Below are 25,358 nucleotides of genomic sequence, written 5' to 3' on the forward strand. Positions count from 1 at the left end.
TACATATATTTGGCCTTTTAATGTTGCTTTGTTCATTCATTATAAAGATCCCAAATGGATTAAAGATCACATATAGATACCGATAATTTATATTATAATATGAATAAAAATAAACTTTTTTTTCAGGTAAAAACGATGGATCTGTACATGGCATTCGATATTTCAAATGTCGACCACGTCACGGTGTCTTCGTTAGACACGACAAAGTTGTCTTAGACAAAAAACGGCGGGGATCACGTAAGATGGCAAAGAGGCATTCCATGGGAGCTAAGCTCACAGGCTCCAACTCTAATTTATCACCGGGAATTACGTCCCCTGGGGGAGGTAGCCCTTCCTATCTTAAAGGAACATCATCCAGTCAAGCAAAGAAAAAATAGTCACCAGTAATTTTCAGTCATATTGTCATCGTTTCTCTGTTAAGAATATGGGAAGTATACTAGTATATGTGTCTCTTGGAAACTACGTTATACAAGTTTCACAAAGAAATCTATAAAACAACAATATACATACAGACCGATCTTTGTTTATTGGTTTTAAGTAATGATGAATGCAAAGTCTTGACTTAACCTTTCTTTTGAGATAAAGTCACGGAGCTAACTTTCTGATAAAGTGAAAACTGGCCACTCAAAATGTGTTTTGTCTCACGGAGGAATACTTTCTCATTAAAATTGCAGATTTGAGTGGACGGACAAACCAGATAAACTTTATTTTGTTTATCTTCTTTAAAGTTGCTTCCAAAGAAATTGAGATTTTCCGTTACATTGTAATTTCCTTGTTTTCCAATCGTAAGCTGCTGGAGTTAAGGGTATTGTTTTCTGGTGTAACACTGTGAATTATGTGTTTCAAAACTGTCAAGACGATGTATATGTATTCCCACGGAGAATGATATATAATTGTTCTATAAAAAACTTGTCTTTCAGTATCACACGTGAACCAGCTGTACATCATCCCAGTATATAGTACATCGCTGTATATTTTAATTAGATGTCAAAGTCAATGTCATGCTATAATTGTACATGATCAGATCTAGTTATTTATCTGTCTATATATATTGTCTGTACAAAGGAATATTGTAAATTGCAAAAACATGTATGAGAAAAGTCTGTACATATATGAAAACGCTGAAAGTTAGAAATTATAAAAGTAGCTATGTGTTGAGTATTGAAGAGAAGAAATATACGTACATGTAGTGACATGGCAACAAAGGCGCTACCACAGCTGGGAGTTGTCATCAAATTTTGTAATCTAGATCAAATCATTTCCAAGTTGAGTTGACATTAGTTCCTGATCACCTGGAGTAAGTCGGGTTTAAAATGATTCCTTGTTCATATTTCTTAAAAAAAATCGGATAAAATGAGTAAGCAAATACGGTAGTTTGTCCGTATATGAAGATTTTATGATGGTGACCTCTTATCATCGCATACAATGCCTGTTCATCAGCAATTCAAAGTCTTGCCGTCTGCAAGCCATCATTAGTGGTACTTTACTTGAAAAAAATGTCATGTAATTATGAAATTAACATAAACAATAGTAAATTACTTGTCCTTTAATGCCATTCCTGTTTTTGTTCAAAGAAGCCATATGCTTGTTATCTTATATAGACTAAAATAGATGTGTTCAAATGTCACCATCCATGGTGTGTCATAAAGACTCCGTAAGATTTGATTTTCCTTTTTTTTAAGTTGTTGCTTTAATGATTGTCATATAATAGTGTTTTATTATTCATTAAAATGCTTTCATTTTATAATTGCATGGTCATATCAAAACCTTGTTTAAGTCACTTTTTCAGACTATCTGCGTGTAGCATGTGTTGTGGTTGGATGAGAGTAGGTTTTTAACCTAGTTTCTGATTGGTTGTGTTTTGATTGGATAAGAGTAGGATTATAACCTAGTCTCTGGTTGGTTGTGTTGTGATTGGATGAGAGTAGGTATTGGTTGTTTTTTGTTATAGAAATGTAATGTGGTAAATTATTGGTTATATTTAATTGATACCTGTTTATTAAGACACTCATTTAAAGATCTTTACGTTTTGAAATTAAATTTCAAGATACATTTTTCTTACACAGGAATTATTATTTGTGTTATCGTTGCAATATACATTTCCCACGTAACCTTGTAGACAGGTTAATCTGTGGAGATTGGGTTGTCGTTTTTGGTCAATTCTAATTAATGGTGCAATTTGTTTTAGTTGTACCTATGCACTGGTCACATGTTAGGGCATTGGATTTTCCGATTTCTTCATTATTCAGAACAAACTAGTAAATACTCTGTACATTCCGTTCCTATCTACACTATGCGGGGCTCTACTAAACTGGTCAGATAACTGTAGGCTCGATACATGGTTCACACTGCTTTAAAAAATACTCCGATACGAAGACATAATGAAATTTTGGAATCACTCACATCAACGGCGTTATATAGGTGGATCAGAAATGTGATATTTGATCTGTTATCAATGTCCTAGAAGCTCGTAACAGAGCTTGTTAATTGTAAGGCACATTCCAAATCATTTCTTTCTTTTCTTCATTCAAAGTTGTTTCGGTTTGAAACATAACACTGTTTTTTGTCATTCATTCCTCTGTGTGTTACATGTGACAGTGGTATAGTCCTATTCATGTTTGGGCAAACAATATGGTCGTGATTTGAAATTGTAAAATTGTATTATTTTTAAAACTATTCAACACTATGTCTTGCTGACAAAGCTACTGTCACCACAGTTAATAATGATTATTCCTCGCCAACAATACATCAGCCCTTGTTTAGACAGGTGTATACGTAAGTTAGGCCCGTTTAATTCACACCTGTAAATCAAGCCACACACACACATATAGCGTGTATGCCCCTGCCATTTGTCATTTAATTCACTGTAGCATCCCTCCTGTTCATAAAGCTCTGTCCACATAACATGTATTCCCCTCCCATTTGTCATGTAATTCAGTGTAGCATCCCTCATGTCAATTAAGCCCCGTTCACCATACAAGTTTGTCCTTCCTACTGTTATAACGTTATTCCCAACTGTCATTAAGATGTGGTTTCAACCTCGCCCACTGGTTGTAAGCCCCGCTCACTGGTTGTAATCTGTAAGCCCCGCCCACTGGTTGTAAGCCCCGCCCACTGGTTGTAATCGGTAAGCTCTGTCCACTGGGTGTAATCTATAAGCTCTGCCCACTGGGTGTAATCTGTAAGCCCCACCCACTGGTTGTAATCTGTAAGCCCCGCCCACTGGTTGTAATCGGTAAGCTCTGTCCACTGGGTGTAATCTATAAGCTCTGCCCACTGGGTGTAATCTGTAAGCCTCACCCACTGGGTGTAATCTATAAGCCCCCCTCACTGGGTGTTATCTGTAAGCCCTCCTCGCTGGGTGAAATCTGTAAGCCCCGCCCACTGGGTGTAATCTGTAAGCCCCACCCACTGGGTGTAATCTATGTCACTGCCTGCAATATTGTAGCCCATCCTGAATTACATTGACATGTGATATAATACCGTTGTATTGTAGATTTTATCCTGATTGTTAAATTCATTGCTTTATTCAAAATGAAAATAAAATTTGTGTCATGCCGAAGTGTTGTCTTTGTTAAGTTTGTCAGTCATTGAGTATCATCTACCTTATTCTACTCAAGAATCGCCTAGGTTAGTTAAAATCGAATAGAGAAACCAAAATTGGTTTTCATAATTTCACTCTGTTAAGTAAAGTTGAGGACACAAAAGGGGGGGGGGGTTAGATTGTTGGGTCGAATACGGTAGTGAATTTTATAATTTTTTAAGGAATAAAAGCCATTGGAGTGTTGTCTGCAGTTATACCAATCAATCAATTAGTTTTGTAAATTATATCTCATTCACACTTCTTGATGCCTGTACATTAACATCATAATGAATATATAGAAAAGACAAAGCACAATGGTTACTCATTATTTCATTTATTTAATGTGCATATGAAATATTGGCAACAGTTTAGAAAGTAGGTTTACCAACATCACAACACAGGACACATTAATTATGAATTACTTATATATTCAAACATGCAGTAACTTTTACAAAATATGAAGACATTTATTATGAAGACGGTGATAGATGGACAGAATGGTAGGGCAAGTGAAAAGAAGATCAAAGTCTACATACCAAAAGGACAATGAAGAGAAAGAAAATTATGCAAGTAGAACAGACAAATTGCAAAAGAAAGTAATGTGGAAGAAAGAAGAAAAATGGGAGATTTTCCATTCATACGAAATTACATTGCCAACATATTAAGATACCAAACCAGAATTCTGAAGTGGAACACTTTTACTGTAAGATGAATAGCGAATAAATACATTTATTACATATATAGACTATATACTGTACACTACTATTGTTGCTAAAAATCCACATTTCCGATGTATTGGTCATTTAATTAAAACATCTAATAGTAAAGACAATTTACATTATATGTTCTGTTAATTATCGCCTGCACTATGCTTCAAGAAATGGAAATAATAAAAATACAAAAATATTTAATCCTAAAAAGAATGAAAATGCTTAGTCGATTTCACCAATTCAACTAATATTTACAACCACTAAAACAAAATACTCGAACATGTGTTCATATACCTAAATTGAACATGATCACTTTTCTAGGAAAAAAAACAACAAAATAAATTGACAAAATCTAAATTGCCACAAGCATGATTTTTTTAGACAAGGAAGTTGACCTCAAATAATTATTTTATTTCAATTTTGGAAATGAAGTTAAACACTTTCATGATCTTAAAAAATCCATTTCAGTTTAAATCAAATTAAAGTGACAAGTATTAAACATGCAAAAACAATTCTTCAATTTCACCCTTCGAAGATCTCTGATTTTTCTGTATCATGTTCATTTCCTCATTCAGATATGTTGTCCATATTTCCAATGGCATATCTGAAACACATCAATGCATCATTTTATTATTTCTATTATCTAAAATTCTTAAATAGACAGAACTGTAGTAAAAATAATGAATTTTGCATTTATTCTAAAACGTCAACTTTTAACAATTTTTCCTTAGTAATTCAGTACAGTCAAACCTCGATGTATCGAAGTTCAAGTGACCGTCCGAAAAACTTAGAAACATCGAGACTTAGATTATTCATGTTTGATGTTTTTTCCATGACCAACTGTGGTAGTTGTGTACATGTCGTCTGCGTTCCGTAAACTTTATAATCATTGTATTTATCACAAACAAAATAAAATAAAAAAGAAGTATGCAATTAATCACATGTATTGTCATCGTTAGCAATACATGTATAAACATGACTTAAGTGTACTAGGCCTAACCCACATGTGTACGTTTGGTGACTATTTAAGCGATGGTTAATATTACTGAATTAATATAAAATAGAAAACACGTTGTAAAACTGAAACTAAAAAGAAGGAACCAAAAGTGCTTCAACACCTACAAACTACTTCGATTTAGAATGATTGATTTGCTCCAGTATTTATGCCAAAGTTTTGAAATGTAACAGTTTTGATTATGAGTTACTAATAATGTGGCTCACTATTTACCATTACGTAAATTCTACAAACCGCTACCAATGGCGGCGGCGAACATCAAAAATGACTTACTGTATCTTTGCCCTACTAATGATTTGATAACCCAGCTTGTAAAAACAAAGCACCGGGTATCGGCCTGATCAGTGATATTAATTATCTTGATGATATCAAGCAAGCAACACAAGCTGTTATAATCCCTTTTGTCCGGCGAAGGACCGTCGCGAGACAGCTAGGTGTGACAGTATGCTGCAGGGTATTGGCGAATACCTGATTTGTACAGGTAAATTTTTATTCAAATCATCTATTGTCAGTTACTTATATGATTCTATAACAAATGGTCCATAAAATCTCATTGAGTACTTTCAGTACTTTGATTAGTCATAATATATCATCAGAACTACAAGTTCTTTGATCATTCATAGCATCTCATTCAGTACTTTCAATACTTTGATTAGTCATAACATATCATCAGCACTTTCAGTACTTGGATCATTCATAGCATCTCATTCAGTACTTTCAGTACTTTGATTAGTCATAACATATCATCAGTACTTTCAGTACTTTGATCATTCATAGCATCTCGTTCAGTACTTTCAGTACTTTGATTAGTCATAACATAACATATCATCAGTACTTTCAGTACTTTGATCATTCACAGCATCTCACTCAGTACTTTCAGTACTTTGATTAGTCATACATAACATATCATCAGTACTTTCAGTACTTTGATCATTCATAGCATCTCACTCAGTACTTTCAGTACTTTGATTAGTCATAACATAACTATCATCATCAGTACTTTGATCATTCATAGCATCTCACTCAGTACTTTCAGTACTTTGATTAGTCATAACATATCATCAGTACTTTCAGTACTTTGATCATTCATAGCAACTCGTTCAGTTCTTTTCGTACTTTGATTAATCATAACATTTCATCAGACTTTGTACTTTCAGTACTTTGATCATTGATAGCATCTCGTTCAGATCTTTCAGTACTTTGATTAGTCATAACATATCATCAGTACTTTCAGTACTTGGATCATTCACAGTATCTCGTTCAGTACTTTCAGTACTTTGATTAGTCATAACATATCATCAGTACTTTCAGTACTTTGATCATTCATAGCATCTCGTTCAGTACTTTCAGTACTTTGATTAGTCATAACATAACATATCATCAGTACTTTCAGTACTTTGATCATTCACAGCATCTCACTCAGTACTTTCAGTACTTTGATTAGTCATAACATAACATATCATCAGTACTTTCAGTACTTTGATCATTCATAGCATCTCACTCAGTACTTTCAGTACTTTGATTAGTCATAACATAACATATCATCAGTACTTTCAGTACTTGGATCATTCACAGCATCTCATTCAGTACTTTCAGTACTTTGATTAGTCATAACATATCATCAGCACTTTCAGTACTTGGATCATTCACAGTATCTCGTTCAGTACTTTCAGTACTTTGATTAGTCATAACATATCATCAGCACTTTCAGTACTTGGATCATTCATAGCATCTCGTTCAGATCTTTCAGTACTTTGATTAGTCATAACATATCATCAGTACTTTCAGTACTTTGATCATTCACAGCATCTCACTCAGTACTTTCAGTACTTTGATTAGATATAACATATCATCAGCACTTTCAGTACTTTGATCATTCATAGCATCTCACTCAGTACTTTCAGTACTTTGATTAGTCATAACATACCATCAGTACTTTCAGTACTTTGATCATTTATAGCATCTCATCTAGTACTTTCAGTACTTTGATTAGTCATAACATATCATCAGTACTTTCAGTACTTTGATCATTCATAGCATCTCACTCAGTACTTTCAGTACTTTGATTAGTCATAACATATCATCAGCACTTTCAGTACTTTGATCATTCATAGCATCTCATTTAGTACTTTCAGTACTTTGATTAGTCATAACATATCATCAGTACTTTCAGTACTTGGATCATTCACAGCATATCATTCATAGCATCTCGTTCAGATCTTTCAGTACTTTGATTAGTCATAACATTTCATCAAAACTTTGTACTTTCAGTACTTTGATCATTCATAGCATTCATCAGAATTCAGTACTTTCAGTACTTTGATTAGTCATTATGGTTTTTAATGTGACAGGTAATATGCAGTTTGACGAAAGTCTTGAAATACAAAACTTGTATTGACATCTGAGACTATATGTAGGTCAATTATGCAAAAAGATATCACAAGACATACCAAAACAGCATGCAAAAAATAATTTGTAATTAAGATTGAACATTTGTGAGATAAATGTTTTATCCATAAAGAGAAAACAATTGCTTAAATGGGAAACAAAATTTTACCTCATAACTTCTTTTTCAAAGGTGTCGACGTATTGCTTGAAGGTTTAGATGTAGACTTGGGAACTTCAAAGTCTTCCCTTCTCATCTTTCTGTAAAATTGAAATCCATGTTGAAGATAATATGTAACTACAATGTACAGTCAAACCTACTTCATTTGAATTCGGATACATTGTACATGCAGAGTTAGCTCCCTTACGAATTGGTATTAATTGTGACGTTATAATTTTGTGGTGCAATTCACATCACTTTCTCCAAAAAGGCGGTCACACAATCAATACCTACCTGTAAGTGCAGATAACTTTGTTATATCTAAATACAGAATATTGAAATATCATTTAATTTTAACTGAAAAATATCCTCGTCCAGAAGACTTTTAATTTGATAAGAAGGTATTGCCCTATGGCAATACTAAACCATTGTTTTTATATTCTTTAATTTGAAAAACTCTCTAAATAAAACATTCCGGAAACGAGAAAAGATTTGACAGTAAAGTAGCCTGCTACCTTGTAAATCATCAAACTGCACGTTATAAACTTCATTGATTCGAAGTTATACCATTTTTGCATATTACAGAGTAAGCTCCTTTGCGGATAGATATCCATTGCGACATCATTATTTTGTGACGCAATTCACATCACTTTCTCAGAAAAGTATGAAGTTACGCTCGCAAACACATGATGTCACAATCAATACCTACCCGCAAGGGCAGATAATTCTGTTATATCCAATACAGAATATGACTGCATGAATACAAATTTTTGATTTAATAACATATTTACGTATTTCTTAAAGGGACAATTCAGGCTAAAAGAACATTAAAATTTGTACATATATCGGGAAAAACCCAGTTCTTATGGAAATTAGATCAGTTGGTTTTACTGTAATATGCCAGAAAAGCCCATGGTGGTGAAATGCGTGTGGAGTGTTCAAACTCGCTCGCTGTCCGCCATTACACATTGTGGTCGAACTTCTTGTATGCCGAACCCTGTCCCTTGCTCGTAGAGTAATGCTACTTTTGTCTAGAACTGCTCAAATCGCTCTGACAATAGTGTGTTTACCTTATTAGGTGAATTGGCTCGTCTAAAAAAATCATTTTATCACCTCCTCAGTGGTTATGCAGTTCATTTGTTAAACGTGCGTGACGTTGGCTCGGGTATAGATACAGCGAACATATTTTACCTGCTGAATCGTATTGATCAACGATTTATAATTACAACGGTATAGATTAAAATACTAAACAATGACGTGGAATTTGTCAATATTTTATGTTATATGTTTCATAAGAAATGTAGAACAATACATTTATGCCATATTTTGCTTGTTGGTTATGTAAAAGAATTAGCCTGAGTGAATTGTCCCTTTCAAACATTTCGTGTCAGCAATTTTGATTAATACAACTTGTCATTTATTATGTGTAACAACTTTTTGCTATAGTTATACTTCTGTACGGAAATAAAGTTCAATAGCTTGCCAGTGAACTTGTAATCCAGTATTGTGTCACCAGTTTGAGAAATTAACAGTGCAATGTTCGCGATCCGAAACAGGTCGGATAAAGTAGAATTTACCGTCCATTAATCCCACCATCTGGTGATTGTTACGTCACAAAATTCACTTCAAAAGACAACGTCGCAATCACCTAAAAGTGGGACTAATCCACGGTGAATTTTACATTAACCACATCGTTTTGGGATCTCGAATTCCACGTATTGAGATTTACATATATGGTAAAATTACTCTGTAGATCCATACTTCATATTGATCAGAATGTTTGCTTAACGACATTAAATCAAAGTTGTTATATTCCCTTGTACCAAATTAAAATATGCTTTTCCTGTTAGAGCTAAAGACCTGAATGTGGAGCAGCAGGAGTTTCCAAATATACTACATATACTTTTTATTTGCACAGTGTACGTCACAGCCTCGCTATTTCATAACCATTTACAACGTTTATCTGCATTAAACTTGCTCAGGTCTTATACACTCTTTTAGAAACCATAATGCAAAATAAAATATTCATGCAATTATAATTAACGGTAGTTTTAATTTAGATCACTTCAATGCCAGGGTACAGTTCACATAAAATGAATGTGTTGGAGGGTCATGAACACTATAAATTGCTTCCATAAATGGGTCCCCAAATTTCAAAGTGGCTCGCCCCTCCCATGTCATATATGTTTTAATAGAACAGCTCTTAACCACTATGGCCCACAAGTAGAGGGCTAGTGTTAGAATGCCAAACACATTAACCACTTAGCCACTATGACCAACAGGTAGAAGGCCAGTGTGATAGAATATCAGACATCTTAATCACTTAGCTACTATGACCAACGGGTAGAAGGTTAGTGTTAGAATGTCAGACACCTGAACCACTCAGCCACCATGACCCACAGGTAGAGGGCTAGTGGTAGAATTTCAGACACCTTAACCACTCTGCCATAATGGCCAAGGGGTAGAGGGTTAGTGTTTAAATGTCAGACACCTTAACCACTTAGCCAAGCCACAACGGTCAAGGGGTAGAGGGTTAGTGTTTAAATGTCAGACACCTTAACCACTTAGCCACAGTGCCTAACGTACAAGAACTTACTGATTCAGAGACATCTCCTTTAAAGACACCGGAGCTGCTCCTCTCCTCGGCCTTTTGGTTTCAGGTTCATTGCTGCCAATAAAATTGTTGATAAATACCATTCAATAGAACACAAATAGATACAACAAAATGTGGAGCTCTTGCTAGCTTAAATATTTTTGTGATTTCAACTAAAAACAAGAAAATCGAAATTTAAATTCAATTGAATTTTGATATTGATTCCTCATCCTCGATATTAATTACAGTTTTTATATCCACCTCTGGAATGTTTTATAACAAAACTGAAGGCTCTGTGTGCATGACCAATGGAAAGGTAATTTGATCCTTTGATGTACATAATGACCAAATAACAATACACTATGGTTGACTGTGGCTTTGAAATTTTAGCATTGTTGTCTCTATAATCTTCAAATGAAGTCTCTGCAGGCCTGTGATTGGTCAGTTTTTCCCTCCTGAACTGCTCTCAGTTTTGCTAAGAAATATTTCAGGGGTTGACATAACGACAGTGATGGTAACCCCTAGAGTATCTAGAATATCTTTTCCTAAGAAGATTTGACCCTCCAGAGGTTTCAATATTAAGTGGTATCCCAGTACTTTTTCACGGTTAAACTTGGCTGTGGCACCACCTGATTCCGGTTAAATTACATTAGATAGCATACAGATAGTATAGAAAAGTATCCCCTGAAATTGCAATTGTACCGGCCACCTCTCCTGAAAGATTATAAGACTCTTTCATATGTGGATATAAAGGATAGGGATTTTCTACCCGAGGGTCACAAAATGTTGTAAAACCAGAGGCTTGTGAGGGTAGAATTGGCCTATATCCTTCATATCCATGCATGAAAAGAGTATTTTTCTTTCACTACACGTTTTAATGCAATTTTACTACTTTGATTTTCTGCCATTTTGAAATAAATTCGAGAAAAAGACAAATGCAAGTAAATTCTCCATAGATGATAATAAAGTGATATTTTTAACGCAAATTCCCTTGTTTGTATATTTTAAAGTAAATCCGTTTTCTGAAGAAAAAAATATGTCAAAGAAAATTTTGTTGACGCTGTACATGTGGGTCCGGAGGCTTTATTGCATGGGTAGCCGTGCAATACAGCTTCAGGCGACATGAGTGTATTGCCCTAGACCAGACAGTATTACACGTGTAGGTATGAGACAAAATGAAACCCCTGACCCTCATATCCCAACCAATTTCCTGGCTAATAGAACATTGCTGACAAGACTTAGTATAGCCAAACACCTACCTGCCCATATCCAGTTTGGAGAAATCATAGCTGTTGGGTACAGGTTGAGATCCTAGCGATGATTTGCTCTGGCGTTTATCTAGTGACGCTAGCCTCTTTCTGATGTTCTGCAGCTGTTCAGTAATTCCCAGACCGCTTCGATCATTCTACAACACAAATAACATCATGTATAGGTAATATATCTATTAAAAACATGTTTTACAAAAACAGGTCCGACGCTTTCTCATAAAAACATTCTGTAAACAACTTTAAGGTCATTTCACCCTTGAAATTCCAGGAGTTAGAAAATGCTATTACTGCATAGTTGCTAATATTTGTTGGTTTTTAATTTTGCTAAAATCGCAATATTCATCAAAATTTGCAAAATTTAATGTATCACAAAATCAAAATTTTGGTTTTACATACATGTATCATGAGAATGACAATTTCAAAGGCTATGATATGATTCGCAAAAAAAAGCCCCTGCCAAAAAATTTCAAACGTAAATCGCGAAATTTTACATGGATAAAATCCGCAAAATTTTACAACTATACATTAACAGCCAGGGTCATTTAGAAACTACAGGGATTTGAAAGAAAGCTGAAATATCCAGAGAAAAACTGTCAACCTGAGGTCAGTAACTGCTCCACATGAGTTTCAAACTCACAGCCCAGAGTTCGAGGTAGAGGGCTTGTAGCAATATGTCAGGACCAATTGGCCTTTAAGACACATCATGGCAAAAAATTATTCATAAATAAACCATGTTAATTTTCGCTGATTGAAAATTTTTACCACCAACTCATTAACTTTGAATAATAATTATACTGTAATGTAATTTATTTTCATACATAATTACATTTTGCAGATGATCCAAAAATTAAAATTGTAAAGCCTGAAAAACAATGTATGTTAAAACACTATTGGGCATGTAAATCTGAAATGAAATAGATGGACTGAGACCATTCTGTCCTTGTTACATTACAATAATCTCTCAAGATCTATAAATGATGCGTTAATGTCAAGCTACTTATTTTAGCAGTAGCATTATTTTAGCTCTTTTTCTTTGATTTGAAGCGCTAATTCATGCACTGTGCTAAGTTTTGTATAAATCTTATTTTCGATATTTAAAGATGCACCACTGCTGACAAATGGTATTTTTTCACTATAAAAAACAGGAGCAGACGATTTAGTATTTTTCTTCAGTTACAAAAGTTACTTACTTTACACCATTACCACCATTGAAAAGTTTGAGCTTTGAGCATGCACAAAAGGCGAAATATAATTATTTCATATTATTTTTTGTGTTAATTAGGCATATCTATACACGATTAAACACCAATTATTGTTCAGATGATTCATATCATTTATGCTCTGCCGGCGGTGGAGCATCTTTAACCACTGAAATGCACCAATCTAAATCCACACTAATAAACTAAAAATTTACATTTTTTTCGCATTTGATAAGATTTGATTGCGTAAAAATAAGTATATTGACAGTATTTCTCATTTACAACTGGATTGAAAGCTTATTTTTTTAATGTTTTTTACGTACCTCTTTATCAGAAATGTGCTCTGTATCAGTAGCCGGAGTCTTTAAAAGTGACGTCTTCGGATCCTCAGACAGCGAGTTACGATTTGACCGGCATCTTTTTTTGCTACTTTTCTTGACACTTTTAAGTTTTTTCAGCTGTGGACTTGCTGTTGACTTTGTTCCTCCGTCTGATGCTGGTTGACTTGGAGTTTTCGGTAACTTGCTGATTTCCATATTATTGTTATGTGAAAGACAATCAAAGTCGATATCTAAATCATGGTCGTCAGCTGTCTGTCTACCTGACTTCAGACTTCGACCTCGTTTGGTTACGAACAGACCGTCAGCTATGTGTGGTATCTCATTATTGGCGTCTTTACATTTCTTGTCAGATGGGGCATCGCTTTCTTTCGTGTCCTCACTTTCACCCGTATCTGATATCCTGTTCATGTCCGAAGAACTAGACTTGCTACTGTTTACTTTCTTATTTAGTGATAACTTCTTCTTTGCCTTCAACTTTATTGATTTTGGTGGTGACGGCACGATTATGATCGATACCTCAACATCATCATCCATTACTCCATCTCCGCGTGGCTTTGGCAAATTTAATTCCTCAGATTTTGGCACATCTTCTTCAGACTTCTCATCCCCAGAGCTAGCTGGAACGGCCTCGGGTTCAGACACAGGGATTTCAGATCTTTTTGACACTTTTTTCACAACATCATCATTATCATCATCACTGTCAGATATCAGAACTCTCTGTTTTTGCTTTAACACCTTTTTCCTTGACCCTGTTTCATGTTGGAAATCCTCCCCATCCCCTTCCTTTTCTCGCTCTTTATTTTTCCGTGTCCTTGATTGAGCTCTAGATCTACTTTGCTGAAAGTCTTCCTTCCTTTTATTCTCGGATCCATCTACATCCCTAGACTTCCTCAATGCCATGTCTGGAGTGTCTTCCACATGCAAACTTTCGGATTTTTTAGTAGATATCGGCGTGCCTATTTCCAGATCCACAGTATTTTTTCTCCTCCGACTTCGCGACCTCCCTCTTGATTTCTCATCCTCTTCTTCCTTATTTGACCTTTCCTTAGACCTTGATCTAGAGGTACTCCTATCATCCCCACAATTAGATGTCCTTGTTACGTCATCTTCTCTCCCTGGACAATTAATATCAATTACAACATTTGATTCCGTTGTAACCAAATCTCTGCTTTCAACTGTACCACCAGAGCTGTCGTCCTCTATCTTACCACCTTCCATCAAATTTTTACGATGTCTACTTCGAGATCGTGTCCTGTTTTTAAGGCTTCTTATTTCACTTCCATCGTTATCGTCACTGCCCGTCTTTCTTTTAATGCTACGCGACCGTGACCTGTGACCTTCAGGACTTATATCAATCTGGGGAAGTTTGTTACTTGAACCAGAATCAGCTTCTTTCATAACATCAACAGCATTTCTTTCAGTTTCAATTGTATCTTCTTGCGTCTCTTTCCGACATCTACTTCGAGAGCGTGTTCTAGGTTTAATGTAAATTTTATACTCATCATCCGTTTTCCGGTTTTTACTTTGAGAATGTGCCTTTCTTTTATTCTCTTCTGAATCATCAGAATCCTCTGCATAGTTTCTGCGTATCGTTCTTGACCTCCCTGTTGACGTACATCTGTCAGCCTCAATTTCGTCTCCAACAGAAACAGATGTCCCATCAAGCTCTACATCTGCAGCTGATCTCTTACAAGTTCGCCCTCTTGGTCTGGGACCAGTTCCATCTTCATCATCATTTTCTGTACTTTCCGTTTCATCTCGCCTACGACTGCGAGATCTCGCTCTCGACTTCAGGATTTTCTCAACTTCATCATCCTTTTCTGTACTTTCTGTCTCACCTCGCCTACGGCTTCGAGATCTCGCTCTCGACTTCAGGATTTTCTCAACTTCATCCTTTTCTGTACTTTCTGTCTCACCTCGCCTACGGCTACGAGATCTCCCTCTCGACTTCGGGATATTCTCAACTTCTTCATCGTTTTCTATACTTTCCGTTTCATCTCGTCTACGGCTACGAGATCTCGCTCTCGACTTCGGTATATTCTCAACTTCATCATCCTTTTCCGTATTTTCTGCCTCATCTCGTCTACGGCTACGAGATCTTGCTCTCGACTTCGGAACATTCTCATCCTTCTTTTCTGTGCTTTCTGTCTCATCTCGTCTGCGACTACGAGATCGCGCCCTAGAACTTCGACTTTCATTTCCATCTTCCGATTCTCCTTTTCTTGTCCTACTTTTTGACCGGCTACGTTTCTGAACTGGTGGCTCCGGAGAACATTCTTTTAGGGGTTGGTAGTACACTGGATTATTGGGTAATAACTTGATGTCCGTTTCTTTACTTCCTTCTTTACCTTTCAGTCCCTTGTCATTATTCTGCCTAAACTGACTCAGTGATGGCTTATTATTCGGATCTCTAAGAGACTCATTCATAGACAAATCATAAATTGACCCTGATGTCTTTGTCGAATCTTCCTTACCTCTCGGCGTCCTGTCATGAAAGTCAAAAATTGACTTTACTTCCTTCGGCGATTCCGGAACAGTGTCTTTACGTCTGCTCAATTTTATCTTTGACTTTGAGCGGGCTTTCAGTGGCAGTTTTGAGGGTACTGGTTTTCGTGACCCATCCACTTCCTTCCTAGATGCTGAGAAGACAATTTTACCCGGACGTGGGATGCGGAATTCAACAGACGCTGGCTTACTCAATACTTCAGAGTCTGAGGAATCGGAAGAACTTGGTAGCAAACTGATACTTTCAGTTGCAAGACCTTTAGGAATTTCCTTTCCAGGTTTAGACTGGCTATTTTCTAAAGTTTGTTGGTTTTGTTCCGGCTTTTCTAACTGTATCAGCTGCGTACTGTCGATAACTTCGGTCATTTCCATATCCATACTGAAACACTGGGTAACATCATCTGTAAAACTCCCTAGATTAGGCGACAAACTTTGGTTGGAGGCCGACTGGGAAACGGCTGGAGGACACAAATATGTTTTCCGTCGGTCACCTGCTGTTTCTAAAGACTTCTCGGGATGCAAGCATTCAGATGACTTTGAGCTAAATGCCAGCTTTGGCTCCTGAATGGGCACAGACTTTGGTAACACAAACGTTTTTCTACGATCTGGTATACTGGGACTGTCTGCACAAGCCTTTGTTGTCGACTCCGCCCTAGTCAGCCTTCCCTTTGATCGGGATCTGGCTTTTGCTGTATTTTTAGGTGACTTTGTTGCTTCCTTTTGACAGATTTCAGGTGATTTTGTCTCTGAGGACAACACCTTTGAAGAAGAATCAACTCTCGTGCTATCTTCCCTTTGTTGGTCTTTGTTTGAGCTGTTCTTAACTGGTTTCACAGATTTAGTTTCCGAAGACTCCTCCTTGGATAGCGTTGATTTTGATGGCAGACTGTCAGCTACATTAGTGCTCAGGACAAAAGTACCACGACGATCTAATTTCTTGTTTTTCACAGCTGGGCTACTGACTTCGGTCTCACCTACATTGAACGGGGACGTTAGATTGCTGTCCTTCAAAACTCGCTGTGGGGCCAACTTTACACCATTGCCACCGGTCTTTGCAGGCATTGGGCTTTTGCTCTCGTTCTCTGCTTCTTCAATATCTGAAAGAACAGGACAGATTCTTCTTAAGATATCAATAACATCTGATATCGCCATCATCCCCCCTTTCTCTTATCAAAGACCATAGCAACTAAATGGTCCTCTATTTGCTTCCTTGGTAACCGTTAATGAGACATGTGATGTGTTAATGATATTCATCATATTGTTACTACAATTTTAATTAGCCTTATGCCTTATAAGGGTTGTGCAAATTTTCATTAGATGTTCTTCAGCAGCTTTGGAGAAGAAGTCAAATTACAAGGGTTATGCAAATTTTCATTAGATTTGCTTCAGCAGCTTTGGAGAAGAAGTCAAAATATAAGTGTTATGCAAATTTTCATTAGATTTGCTTCAGCAGTTTGGAGAAGAAGTCGAAAATGTTTATGGACACACAACGCAAAACAATGGACAAAAGGTGAGTAGAATATAGGTCACTTGAGACTTTGTTTGTCTAAGGTAACCTAAAAATTTTAACCTGTCAGAGAGGAATACAGCAATGCTTTTAATCTGTTATTATAAACTGATACTAAATCTGATACTTTATTCAATATGTTATTTCTGTATCCTTTTCAAATAGACTGGAAATACTGCATCAATACTGTACCTCAATACTGCAAACCAACTATCTCCTGCTGCTACCAAATTTTGTGATTTCCGTTTCAAAATATTTTCACAGAGATTGACTTTTGTGGATTTAAAATTGAATGGAGATAACTTTGAATTTAATTGTGCAAGAACAGTGATTTACGAGACTCGCCAAGACAAGTCCTGGACTGATGATTTTTCCTGTGGGACTCACCAAAATTTTGAGAACCCTTTGTATTTCTTTGTACTGGGACTTGTCAAAGTTTGAAAATAAGTGTTCTGGACTCGCCTTAAAAAATCTTACATAAATTGCTGAAGAATTGCCTAAAATGTTTTTTTCCTGGAGATAAACTTTCGTGAATTAACCTGGCTGGTTTACAGTGTACAATAAGGATCATAGAAAACCTGACACCATGTATTACTAGACTGGTTCCCTTCCCTTAGTTCTCTACTCTCCGCTAGGCTGCGCTCCGCTCACTAGGGACCGGTAGCAGGTAACCATGATGATTTTTCTGATTGGTCGATCTACATAGCCGGTCCGCTGGCATCACTTTTTTTAGACTTGGGAAACCCCTTCACGCACTAAGCGACGGATCTTAACGTAAAGAATAAATTATTTATATGAACGATATATAAACAAAAGTAAATTAGGTTTTACGTTTTGAAATTATTTCGTGCTAACAGAGTTTAGAGTGCTCAGGTGCTTAAGAACGACGTTATTGACTTTATTTTCTCTTAACGGAAGTAGCCGTCTCCATGATGACATATCATGCGCAGAAATGATGTGCACTCTGGAGTAGGAATTCTCACTCAAGATGGTTACTCGCTACCGTTCCTCAGTGAAGCGTACGCAAGGGAGGTAACTGAGGCAGGAACCAGTCTAATGTATTACCAGCAATGTGAGTGACGAGGTCACTAGGCGGTGTGATGTCCTCCAGGAGAACTGACGTTTCTGCAATCATACTCATGTCACCCGTGACAGCTGACGATGCTTCCGGACCTGGCTCTGTCTGGCTCGGTAACATGGAGGGGAAACCTTGCTTAGAGATCTGAGAGAATAGAGACCTACAACATACAAAAAGAGGCCCAATGGGTCTTAACGGTCATCTCAGTAGATATTCAGTAGAAGTAACAGGGCATCCAGTTGACCCTTGACTTTTAGCAGTTTCAGAGGTAAAATCATCATTTATCAGTAATCTGAAGAGTCGGAACATATGAAAAATAGACATATGCTTCAAACTCAAGAGTCAACTTTGATTTTTGGAAGTCAAAAACAATACTCTCAATGGTATACTGGATGCCCTGAGTACATAGTAATAGAGATCTCAGAAAAAACGGACCTACAACGTAGAAAACATATTGATAAAAAATAATTTGATTAATCAAATTTAAAGGCATACATTTACAGTTTAATAATCTGTGATTTTTCTCCTTATATAACTTGGGTCGGTAAATTACTAAACAACCCCATTCTTTTACCGACCCCATTCCCAATGCCAAACCCCCCTATTTTTTCTCAATTACAATGAATAATTCCCAAATCAAATCGCTGAAAAACAAATAAAATCTGGAAATCTCCCCCCTCGTTGTTTAATCTAAAAACAAACTACTCTGAAACTGTTGTAATGGTCGTCACCTGTTGGTAAAATGAAACAGTTTACTGTTGTACAATATCTAATTTATCTGTAATACCATGTTCAGTAATGGGTAATTTTTTCCCCAAGACTGCTTTTTTTGTGATTAAAAATTCCAAATTTAATTGTTACAAAAACTTTTTTCCCAAAATGCCCTGAAAAATCACTATTAATACAGTGATGTAATTCTGCATTTGCATATTACAGCATTATCTGCCCTGGCGGTTAGGTAATGATTGTGACGTCATGTGTTTGTAAGCGTAACATCATACTTTTCGGAGAAGACAACGTGAATTGCGCTCATAAAATAATGACTTAACAACCGATACTTACCCGCAAGAGAGATAACTCTGTAGTATGCTAAGACAGAATAAGTGATTTAATGGACTTGCATAGATGAGTTCTGGACACAATTTTCCATTGAAACTCACAAACAAATTTTGAGCATCCTTTATACACATATATCTTTGTGCTACGACTCTTAAAGATTTGAAAATCTTGAGACTTGCCTTAACAAAATCCTACATAAATTGCTGTGTATTATTACATCCTTATTACCCAAGACACTAAACTTTTAATTTTAGCCCCAGTACTTAAAGATGCTCCACCGCCGACAGAGCATAAATGATATTCATGATTTGAACAATAATTGGTGTTTAATTGTGTATATGTATGTCTAATTAACACAAAAAACAATATAAGATAATTTATTTTGCCTTTGGTGCATGCGTAATCAGTACTTTATTCCATATAGGATATAGTGCAACGGAACTTTTTCGGGATGCAATTAATTATTTTTTATATCTTTAACTTTAAATAAAAGCAGTAGCTTAAACTTTTCAATGGTGGTAATGGTGTAAATTAAGTAACTTTTGTAACTGAAGAAAAACGCTGAATCGTCTACTCCTGTTTTTGATAGTGAAAAAATACCATTTGTCAGTGGTGGAGCATCTTGAACTGTTAACAGGAAAGACCATGAATTACACTTTTTACCTGCAGAGACCCTCATATGCTCCGTGTGGCAAGGATGTATCCCCAACAGAACTACCGATGGAGGATCCCCGCTGACCTTGACTGGCGCGATGTGACAAGGAGTTACACATGTCTGTTACTTCATCCATACAGGCGAACGCGTCATAGAAAAGTCGCCTCATGCTCACCATCTTTGTCTTCAGATCCGACATGTGTTTCTAAATAAGGAGGCAGAAAATTAGAGAAGTTTCATGTATTATAACGGGCGCAAAGTTTCTCTGCCCAAAAGTACCGCTATAGTAACTGCTTACCTAACAAAAGTTATATATATATATGTGGGCGTCTGATCCACTATACGAGTGAAGTCCCTCAGTCTAATGAAATATTCCTTAAAGAAACTTTTATTAGGTAAGCAGTTACTTTAATAGTACTTTTAGGCAGAGAAGTATTGCACTCGCTGTAATAGATATTGAAATTCATTAAATTTTAATTAACAGATAGAAAAATCCAATAAATAAATAAACAGATAGTACAATCAACTAAAACTTAATGAATACACAAATAGTAAAATTCATTAAAGTTTAAACTTCATTAAGTTTTTAATTGACAGAGAGTTAAATTCACATTTTTTTTCACTGACAGAACTTGTATTAAAATGCATGCACATTAGGTCAGCTTCATCAGCTTCTAGCTTGTGGTAATTCCGCCTTTGCATATTGCAGGTACGTAGGTATCCATTATGGCGTCATTATTTTGTTGGCGCAATTTACGTCGTCTTCTCCGAAAAGTATGATGTTACACCAGTAAATACATGATGTCACAATCAATACCTTCCAGCAAGGGCAGATAACTCTGTAATATGAAAGTTTGGAATATGTTGGAACACCTTAACCAACCAGCACTTCCCCACTCAAGTGTTCAAGCTACAGTCCTGGGACATCTGTTTTAGTCACTGTTGGGTTTTTCCCTATTTATATATTCTATTTTATTTTTACTTTTTTTCTTTGAATTTTTCTCATCTCATCTATTGATAAATTTTCACCAAATCTGACATACTTATAAGAGATACACTATAACTTATAGAGGTATATTAGTATGCAGTTTATTAGTATTGCGATACCTGAAAATAAAAATTGAACATTGGATAATCTCCTTTGGTCAACGTCAGCCGAACTTTGTTAGTAACAAAATGGCGGAATCCACAAGTAGCAAAACACCAAACTTGTGTCAGCGCCCGTGGCCTATAAGGCCACTTGCTGGTCTTATTTCGGGTTTCTGTCTACTAAATCTAGAAACGGAACATGAGAAATGAATCATAGTCACGTCTTTTGTAATGAGTGGAAGGAAAAACTCAAATATTCCGAAAATACAACCAACCTAACAACACATTTACAACGACACCACGACATTCGAAGTGTCTATCATAATATCGCGATATGCATCGTATCTTGATACATGTCTATCATCTTATAATTTATTTTGCTTGTTACAAGCATTTTCATTGGCTTAAAAATTTACTTTATCAGCCCATAAAGGAAAAAATGGTGTCGCCATTTGTAACGTTGCTTCTGATTGGCTGAGATGACGGCGTAATGATTTCATAGACAAAAGAGTCCCGAAATGAATTTTGAATATTGAAGAGATTATCTTTAGTAAATTGAATTATAAGGATTAATACAGATATAACACAAAAATCTGAGTGTACTCTCATCACAAACTGCTTCGCAGTTTATTTTGAGTACCCTCAGATTTTTGTGTTATGACTCCATAACATAAAAAATCTATTCAAGTTATAATTTAATTCTTAAATACCTCGCGATACACAGCACTAATAAGTTACCTTAAGCCTAGTCTTCACTTCACTCTCGATGTCCTCATCTTTCAGTCCAGCTACTCTCTGTAGGGTGGTCAGTTTCATATGCTGTTCCTGGTTCACCTGCTGTAACTCCAAATTAGCGTCATTAGCGATCCGAAGTGCTTCTCTCGTTCTCTCAAGATTAAACGCTAGCGCTTTGTTGTTGGCTCGTAGACTTTGTTTCTGAATGGAAGTACTCACTGAAAAAAACCATGTTGTATTTAATCAGTTTTAATTACGAATTATAATTATTATTTTTGGAAAAAAAGGGTAGCTGCAGGAACACAATGATTCTATAATTATAAATAACGTACAATGGGACTAATTTACGAACAACATGATACCTGATAACTTTTGTTTGGTACGTACTATTGGTGACAGAATGGTACTAAAGAGGATAATGGCCAAGGCCTGCACGTGCTAACATCATTTCAGCGGGAAAATTCCAAAGAGCTGCATTCCATCACCACTGAAGATACTCGTCCCGCACAAATGTTATTGGGTACAGTATCACATGGTACATGAAACCCCATTACAAAATGTTTGTATTTTTTTTCCAATATCGTAATTATAACTATTGTAAAATCTTAGATGAAACAACCTTTCAGGATTTTTTTTTTTTATTATTTCATGATCATGAGCTCTTACAAAATTCACTATGACAAACAACAAATTCAAAGCTATATACTTAGTTTTTTATTAATTTGTTTGTCATGGAATTTTTTTTGGTGAACTTACAGCTGATATTACTCCGGCCATAACTGAAAGGTTTTTTCTTCTTTGTTGAAGAAATGTTCAAATCTTGTTTCTTTTTCTTGATACGCTTTAAGACCCTGGATTTCTTTTCCTTTGGTGTTTCCATACCGCTAGCAGCCGTTTCGGCCTGTTAAATAAGCTTCAAAATTTAACAAATTGTACATGTGTCATACATATTAATGATAGGATATACAAAAAAGGCTATACAGTCAATCCTGTCAGAAGGCCATGTAAACTGAAGCTATAAAGAAGTCTTTAATTTTACATGTAGTTTATACATCAACAGAGGTCAGTTATACATGTATCAATGCCGATTCCACCATTTTTCAAACGGCGCCCCTGGCAACTGGATTGAGAATTTTTTTTTTTAGCGGAATTTTTTCAACCTTAAAACATTTTCGCATTTAAATGAAATCTAACACTTTTCTATTACATTATAGAGTTTATTCTATATCATTATATTTATTCTATATCATTATATTTATTAATATAATGTTTTGTGTGTCAAGCTTTTAGACATAACACTTTTAATATAATCATGGAATTTTTGGAGAAATAATGTCATTAATATTAAGTTAAGCTTTTGTCTCAGTAAAAACATCAGAAATGGAAAGATTTCTCGACTGTCATCCATCACAAATTGACATAAAAGTATTTTATTTTTTTCTGGTGTAAGCAATATCGCTTTTACCTTTTAAAACATGCAATTCAATGAAATACTGATTTGCAAACTTTGATAATCATTTTAGACACGATAGCACCATGACTGAAATAAGTTATTTTCAAATATATAGTTAAGTACTTATATCAAGTATAAATCTGGAGACGAAATGTCCTAGTGTCACTTGGTCTGTACTACGTATACGTACACAACTAGTCTACACAACCTCAAATTCACATCTTTATCTAACCGTTGCATTTTTGAACAGACGACTCTCATTGTCTCAAGCATCATTTTTATTTCATTTACTGAGGTAAACTGTACTATAGCACGACGAGACAATTTTGAAACGTTATGTCGTATGTGTCTAATGGGTTTCTGTGTAAAGTCTAACATCGACAGTCAGCAAAATAACGTCCGGTAAATTCAGAAATGGGTGGACCAGTCGACTCTTTTGCAGATGATTTTAGTGATATTTTTCTTATATTAAAATGAAAATTTAACAGTATCGAGGTAAATACATCATTGTCGAGAGCTTCCCAAACTCCCATGAATCTTAGTTTATATTTCAAAACTAAATTTGTAGGTTCAACACACCAAGAGTGTGGCAACACATGTACACTTCATCATTCATACGAATCAGCTGTTTACTGTCGACATACATCTACTACGCTATTTTCGTTAACTGAAGACATTACCATGATATCGTGCTTTGTAAGTCCTCTTCTTTAAACTTGATATAGATATCGAGGCACATGTAAAGGTTACCGTACCTATATGTACACTCGTACAATGTTTACAAAATCGCAACCTGCCGGATCATTCAACCGTTGGCGGCATTTCTTGAATTATAAGGGGAGACTACTCTACTGAAAATGTTATAGGGTGCACGCTACTATATTTGTTAACACGATAAATAAACCCTATCATGGTGTTGAGTTTCAAACATTAAAACGTAGAAATCTAAAATTATATATATGCTTTGCGGAACTCTATATAATCCACGAAGAAATGAACTATTTCTTTTCAAAATGCATCATTTTATTTTTTATTTTTTTTTTATAAAATAATCTTTTTTCTCGCACTCCCTTTGTCCCATGGTACCGAATTTTTAATATTTCATACTTTCTTTTTACAATTTTATAACACTTATATTTCACAAAAAAAATGATATTACATATGATTATTTTATGTGTTTTGCAGATCCTGCATGTGTACAATGCAACATTTTCCTTTACAAATTTTTACTTAGAAAAATACACTTTTAATGTAAATCATACTGTAGACTCTATAATAATATACATATGTATATCTATCAAGCTGTAACAAATATGGTTTTAGATGTAGCTGTTTATTTTTAATGCTTAACAATAAACATATACCTGGTATATGTTAATGTATTACATTAATGTATTTATTGTACATATTCAAATTAACTAGTAACAGACTGACTAGCGGATCAAAAAATTTACAAGTTCCCAGAGGGAAGTATCAAATGAGGAAAATGGCAAAAATATACGGGTTTTTTAACAGAAAATTCTCATCAAGTTTACAAAAGCCCCATAAATATTTCACTGTATACATGAAATTCAAAAGTGATAATATAACTGTTACGAGCGAGGTCGCTTCTGCGAATACCATGTTTTGTCTTAAAATCGTTCATGCTTTATATAAAATGTAGATAATTCTATAACATAAATTCATATTTTACTGTTTAGAGTTTCCAATTATATTTCATTATCGAGTATTTGTATGTTTTTAATTAACATTTACTTATAGCGATAGATACCCCAACTTGTCAAAGGGACAAATAAGTCGTTGGTTTTCCGATATATTACACAAAGGAATATTACATCGTTACATAATTAAATATTTTTTTTGAAACTCTTTTTACATTTACACTTTATCTACCACTTTTTATATCATTTTTTTTTTAACAGAAAATTCGAAAATCAACACATCAATAAAGTTTACATCTTAAGAAGTATAAGAGATTAAAAGCCCCTTGATTTTTAGGATAAGTATAATAAACTGGCTTCTA

The 25,358-nt window shown here is 35.4% G+C and overlaps 2 protein-coding genes across 8 annotated transcripts in view; one reads left to right on the plus strand and one right to left on the minus strand.

Annotated features, from left to right (window-relative positions):
- The window catches only part of LOC138308960 (kinesin-like protein KIF13A), a 270,403-nt gene extending 266,836 nt beyond the window's left edge, over positions 1-3,567 (plus strand). For all 7 annotated transcript variants that reach the window (XM_069250018.1, XM_069250023.1, XM_069250022.1 and 4 more), the window contains one exon: positions 127-3,567. In XM_069250018.1, coding sequence (XP_069106119.1) covers positions 127-377 — 251 coding nt within the window. In that variant the 3' untranslated portion in view covers positions 378-3,567. The remainder of the gene's footprint in view (positions 1-126) is intronic.
- Positions 3,568-4,783: 1,216 nt separating this feature from the next.
- On the minus strand, positions 4,784-24,174 carry LOC138308837 (uncharacterized protein DDB_G0284459-like). Its single transcript, XM_069249863.1, has 10 exons — positions 24,016-24,174; positions 22,639-22,783; positions 21,886-22,100; positions 20,067-20,263; positions 18,332-18,504; positions 13,237-16,856; positions 11,706-11,851; positions 10,450-10,521; positions 7,866-7,954; positions 4,784-4,897 (listed from the first exon to the last, which is right to left on the minus strand). Exons 1-9 carry the CDS (start codon positions 24,016-24,018, stop codon positions 7,867-7,869), a joined length of 4,659 nt encoding a protein of 1,552 aa, XP_069105964.1. The 5' UTR covers positions 24,019-24,174; the 3' UTR covers positions 4,784-4,897; position 7,866.
- Between the last annotated feature and the right edge of the window lie 1,184 nt (positions 24,175-25,358).

Source organism: Argopecten irradians, chromosome 15 (genome assembly GCF_041381155.1).
Source record: "Argopecten irradians isolate NY chromosome 15, Ai_NY, whole genome shotgun sequence".
In the NCBI taxonomy this organism is placed as follows: Eukaryota; Metazoa; Mollusca; class Bivalvia; order Pectinida; family Pectinidae; genus Argopecten; species Argopecten irradians.